Raw genomic sequence first — 6,349 nt, 5'->3', positions numbered from 1 at the left:
GTATGAACACGAGAGGCAGGAAACCGGCTCTCCAACAGGCGAGGCTCGGCGTAAAGGACGTGTGGACACTTGAAGGGACCAGCAGAAGCACACCGTACCCAATAGCTGAACTCCCAGGGTGTCGGCGAGCCGTCGAGCGCCGTCAGAACCGAAGATGTGAGTCCGGTGGCTACAGTTCGGACACTGGAAGACGCTCATGTTCTGAACCAGACCCAGAACCTGCAGGGGCATCAAATGTACAGCATGTTGGCCCTCCTGGAACTTCACACCCTCATACTGTGGAGCAGGGGCGCCCAACCTTTTGAACCGAGAGCTACTTTTAAAGTTGCCCGTCTGCCGAGATCTACCAGTCCAAGTAGAGGCTGCCATTACTGACAGCCTGCTGCCAGGTGAATACACACTTCTACTTGTCTACCACTGACCTTCGTACGATTAATACTTCATAAAATACTGCAGATCCTTTATCTTTCCTCTTTCTAATCCACACAAGTATTTAACTGAAGTTACACAGCAGGGTTGTTGACACAGAGTTGGAGTTTATGCACACGTCACTGCAGTGGGTAATGTTTTCAAGACGCATTGAACAGTGCTGCCACATATGACACAAAAAGAAAAGACGCTTTCTTTGCATTATATAAAAATAGTGTTGCTACAAAAGTATAAATGAGGCTTCCTAATAAGACGACTCAGATCTGAAGCTACTCAGGAATCTGCTGCCAACGTGCAATAAAAGAGACAAAATTAATAGAATCAAAGCCTTTTTTTGTTGCATTTTAGTCGAGTATAAAAATAAATGCCTTTAAAATAGGATGCAAGCAACACTAGCTTCTCAACCTGAACTGATAATAGACTATAATCAATTTCAGTTTGCATTCTTATACCATTTTATACAATAACTATAATGAATAAGTTCAAACAAACTAAAACTTACAGCTGATTAATAACGGTATCTAACTTGAGTTTTTATTATATCAAAAACCTGTTGTAATGCTTCTGTTATTTTTACTGTCCCCTAAAAGCGCGTCGGCAGCCTCCAGGAACGCTTCTTTCACAACTTCGCCGTCTTTGAAAGACTTCATGTGTTTCTCAAGAACGTGACTGACACGATAAGATGCTCTGGAGCAGCCTTGCTCTTGTTGTTGGGCCTGATGGAAATGGACTGCTGTGCATTTAGCTGTCCTCTCAGGCCCCTCCCCTTTAGCTGTCCTCTCAGGCCCCTCCCCTTTAGCTGTCCTCTCAGGCCCCTCCCCTTTAGCGGTCCTCTCAGGCCCCTCCCCTTTAGCTGTCCTCTCAGGCCCCTCCCCTTTAGCTGTCCTCTCAGGCCCCTCCCCTTTAGCTGTCCTCTCAGGCCCCTCCCCTTTAGCGGTCCTCTCAGGCCCCTCCCCTTTAGCGGTCCTCTCAGGCCCCTCCCCTTTAGCTGTCCTCTCAGGCCCCTCCCCTTTAGCTGTCCTCTCAGGCCCCTCCCATTTAGCTGTCCTCTCAGGCCCCTCCCCTTTAGCTGTCCTCTCAGGCCCCTCCCCTTTAGCCGTCCTCTCAGGCCCCTCCCCTTTAGCTGTCCTTTCAGGCCCCTCCCCTTTTGGAGCGTAGGGCAGAATTAGGGGGGAATTCCGTCTCGTAGCGTTTGTGCACTGTTTTGAAATGCCGCTCCTAAATTACCCTTCTTCGATAAAGCCACGCTCGCATTGCAGACGAGAGACAGATGGACTTTGAAGTGGAATAGATACACAAATAATCATCCTCCCACTCGGAGGGAAAATTATATATTTTGGGCTTTTTTGCTTCTGCCATAATTGCGGTCTTGTGTGTGTGTGCGGACTGTCTCTCCTGTTGCCACGGACAACGTCAGCGAACTAGTGCCCACTGCCCACCAGCCACGCCCCCACACATGGGGTCACGCCGGCCAATCACAAAGCTTTGATGCGTTCAAGTGCATTATTCTGGCACGGGAAGATTATGTTACAGGACATTAACGATACAACAGAATATTGTTGTTCTATTTATAGACACATCTCGATCGACTGGTTGGCACCCCTGCTGTAGATGAATAACACACACACACACACACACACACACACACACACACACACACGCACACATTACCGGCACGCTAAGTTTCTTGAACATCTCGGCTCCTCTACGAGCGTCCAGCAGGGCGATGTCCTGTGGTGTCGATACGATGACTGCACCTGAACAACAAAACACACACACACACACACACACACACACACACACACACACACACACACAACACACACACACACACACACACACACACACACACACACACACACACACACACACACACACACACACACACACACACACACACACACACACACACACACACACACACACCTTCATTTTCTTAAAGAGCAGATTTACAGTTTTCTATTTGTGACGAGAAAGAGAGAAATTAGAAAGTCAACAGCAGCAACAAAATAATGCAGAATTCTCTGGAAAGACAATAATGGACGGCCTTTTTAACATGACTCATATTGACATGAGGAACGTGTGTGTGTGTGTGTGTGTGTGTGTGTGTGTGTGTGTGTGTGTGTGTGTGTGTGTGCGCGAGAGACTGACCTGCTATTGGGATGTTTTGGGAGATTGACAGATGGACGTCTCCTGTCCCAGGAGGCATGTCGACCACAAGATAGTCCAACGACCCCCAGTCCACCTACAAATATATACACACACACACACACACACACACACACACACACACACACACACACAATAATAATAATAATAATATGTAAGCACTTTGAGCACCAGGAAAAGCGCTATATAAATCCGATGTATTATTATTATTATTATTATTATAATAAGAATGAAATTAAGTGCAGTTGTGTTCAGACTCATCTGGATAGTCCTCACGTCCTCACCTGTCTGACGAGTCTCTCTATCGCTGACATCACCATCAAACCCCTCCAGACGATCGGAGCCACATCGTCCACCAGGAAGCCCATCGACATGCTGAGAGGGGGGAGGTTAAAAACAGGAGGGTTGAAGGAGAAAAGATGATCTTTGGGGTGGAAAGACTCACCAAGGAACCCCGTAGTTTGTGAGAGGAAGCATCAGATTGTCTGGAGGAAATAGGAAACCACTTTGAATCAGAAGCAAGAAGTAAACGCCATGAAATGCAAATGACCAGGTGACGCCTATGTTACAGAGAAAGACCAACAACGTGCCGTACCGTCAGTGAGCTCCGGGTTTCCCTTCAGGTTCATCAGCTTGGGAATCGATGGACCGTAAACGTCAGCGTCTAACAAACCCACCGCCTTCATCTGAGAGGGAAAGATGGAAATCTATTTAATAATGTTTCAAATTCAGAGAGAAAACTTGAAATCTTCCCTCACTGTAGATCGAACTGAAAGACATGCGAAGAGGCAACAGGCTGAGGCTCATGTGATGCTCTGGTTCCTCACCGGGTCGTTGGCCATTAAGCCGAGAGCCAGATTCACTGCAGAGACAAGAACAGACATTTAGCATTCATCTGTTTTCTGCAGGTGCAATCAGTAAGCATGTGGTGGGAGGTAGTGGAGTACAAATACTTTGCTACTGTACTCAATACTCATGTTTCAGGTATCAGTACTTTACTCCACTACTTGTTTTTCTGACGACGTTTTACTTTAACTTCTTACATGTTGAACTCAAATACCTGTACTTTCTACTTCTCTCATGTTGAACTCAAATACCTGTACTTTCTACTTCTCTCATGTTGAACTCAAATACCTGTACTTTCTACTTCTCTCATGTTGAACTCAAATACCTGTACTTTCTACTTCTCACATGTTGAACTCAAATACCTGTACTTTCTACTTCTCTCATGTTGAACTCAAATACCTGTACTTTCTACTTCTCTCATGTTGAACTCAAATACCTGTACTTTCTACTTCTCTCATGTTGAACTCAAATACCTGTACTTTCTACTTCTTACATGTTGAACTCAAATACCTGTACTTTCTACTTCTCACATGTTGAACTCAAATACCTGTACTTTCTACTTCTTACATGTTGAACTCAAATACCTGTACTTTCTACTTCTCACATGTTGAACTCAAATACCTGTACTTTCTACTTCTTACATGTTGAACTCAAATACCTGTACTTTCTACTTCTCACATGTTGAACTCAAATACCTGTACTTTCTACTTCTCTCATGTTGAACTCAAATACCTGTACTTTCTACTTCTCTCATGTTGAACTCAAATACCTGTACTTTCTACTTCTTACATGTTGAACTCAAATACCTGTACTTTCTACTTCTTAGATGTTGAACTCAAATACCTGTACTTTCTACTTCTCACATGTTGAACTCAAATACCTGAACTTTCTACTTCTCACATGTTGAACTCAAATACCTGTACTTTCTACTTCTTACATGTTGAACACAAATACCTGTACTTTCTACTTCTTACATGTTGAACTCAAATACCTGTACTTTCTACTTCTCACATGTTGAACTCAAATACCTGTACTTTCTACTTCTTACATGTTGAACTCAAATACCTGTACTTTCTACTTCTTACATGTTGAACTCAAATACCTGTACTTTCTACTTCTCTCATGTTGAACCCAAATACCTGTACTTTCTACTTCTTACATGTTGAACTCAAATACCTGTACTTTCTACTTCTCACATGTTGAACACAAATACCTGTACTTTCTACTTCTCACATGTTGAACCCAAATACCTGTACTTTCTACTTCTTACATGTTGAACCCAAATACCTGTACTTTCTACTTCTCTCATGTTGAACTCAAATACTTGTACTTTCTACTTCTCTCATTTCCCAAACAGCTGGTTCCTTTAGTCTGAATGTGTGTTGGTGCGTGATCATTATTCTGTAGAGTCACTGCGTGCCTATTGGTTGGAACACGATCCGTGTATCCATCACTTCCTGGTCTTCTCTAAAGAAGAGGGACCAATGGAAACGTTGTCATGTTGCCGTTGGTCACCATGGAAACATTCATTAGCTAACAATGACATTATTGTTCTATTCATATAAAGGGAGGTCAGGTACTCTTTAAAACAGCTGCTAGCTATGGGTACTTTTTACTGAAGTACACTTCAAAGCCTCTTTACTTTGACTTGAGTAAAGAAGTTTAGTCAGTACTTCTACTTTCACCATCTTTAAACACGAGTATCTGAACTTCTACTTGAGTACAGGAAGTGTGTACTTTTGCCCTCTCTGGCTACATCTGCCATTTTCCAGAACAAAACAGAAGACTAATGAGGACACTGGATGCTGTACCTGCGGTGGTGGATTTGCCGACGCCACCTTTCCCTGAAGCCACCACGACGACCTGCTTGACCCCCGTGATGGGCTTCTGTTTGGGGAGACCTTTCGCCATCTGCTGCTTCTGCCTCTCCTGTAACGCCTTACTGTCCACCGCCCGCTGGGAGAGACACGCACAGGTACACGGTGAGAACAACACCAACAGGTACAGGTGTGTGTGTGAGTGTTAGTGAGAGGACAGACTGGAGCACAAAGGATGCTTCAGGCTGACTTTATTTAATCTCCATTAGATGGTAGCAGTTCATATTCTCTGTCAGAGCATGCTTGGAGTCCCAGAGGATGCTGTTGGAGAGGTTATTCGGTTGTTATGATTTGCTGACATGAAGATGAAAAGGCGTCTATTCCAGATCTGGTTAGGAAAACTAGACACTTGAATAATCAGTTTATATGTTAATACTTTAATTAACTGCTCATGTTGTATTGCTAATGTTAAAGTATCATTATGGGATGTTTGTTTAAAAAGGATTTGAGCAGCAGTGTAGTCAGGATGAATACAAACATAATACATAAACACTTCCGGTTGTAAATATGTTCTACAGCGTTACAATGAATGAACATATCAAAGTAAAAGTGCATGACTTCTAATTAACATGTGTCAAACAATACATTCAATCAAATAAAAATACACATTTGGTAACATTCAATCATATTTTTTTATTTTAAAAGCTTCCGGTCTTGTTCTTCGTGCTTTCTGTCTAGCTTGACGTTAGCATGTAGCCTTTAGCTAATGCAGCTAACTGAAACACATCGATATCATTGATGAGTAATCTTACCTGGCAGCGAGTGAACTGCACACAGCACGCAGGTCCCGGTTTTATCTCTGTCCCGGTTCGTAAAACGGTCAGTTTATTAGCGGATATTCTCAGAAAATGAGACAGTCGGCTGTAACTTAACTGAGACATGTTTAGCTGTTTAGATGCTACACAGCTAGCTAGCTTGGTGCGAGTCAAGCTTGCGGCAACTGCGCATGCGTGTTATGTGTGTAGTTTATTTCTTTGCTGATATTTTTATTAATATTGACTTTTTCAATGTTCATATACAATGAATGT

The 6,349-nt window shown here is 43.3% G+C and overlaps 1 protein-coding gene across 1 annotated transcript; it reads right to left on the bottom strand.

Annotated features, from left to right (window-relative positions):
- Positions 1 to 93: 93 nt before the first annotated feature.
- Positions 94 to 6,250, bottom strand: nubpl (nucleotide binding protein-like; the record flags this gene model as incomplete). The annotated part of the gene is made up of 9 exons (XM_034076959.1): positions 6,074 to 6,250; positions 5,256 to 5,400; positions 3,426 to 3,460; positions 3,194 to 3,284; positions 3,044 to 3,083; positions 2,883 to 2,973; positions 2,581 to 2,674; positions 2,101 to 2,186; positions 94 to 219 (listed from the first exon to the last, which is right to left on the bottom strand). Coding segments are annotated over exons 1-9 (837 nt in total), but the record flags the coding sequence as incomplete, so codon positions are not given.
- Positions 6,251 to 6,349: the final 99 nt, after the last annotated feature.

This window comes from Pseudochaenichthys georgianus, unplaced genomic scaffold (genome assembly GCF_902827115.2).
Source record: "Pseudochaenichthys georgianus unplaced genomic scaffold, fPseGeo1.2 scaffold_1152_arrow_ctg1, whole genome shotgun sequence".
NCBI classification, from domain to species: domain Eukaryota; kingdom Metazoa; phylum Chordata; class Actinopteri; order Perciformes; family Channichthyidae; genus Pseudochaenichthys; species Pseudochaenichthys georgianus.
This window is presented reverse-complemented; position numbering and strand designations above follow the sequence as displayed.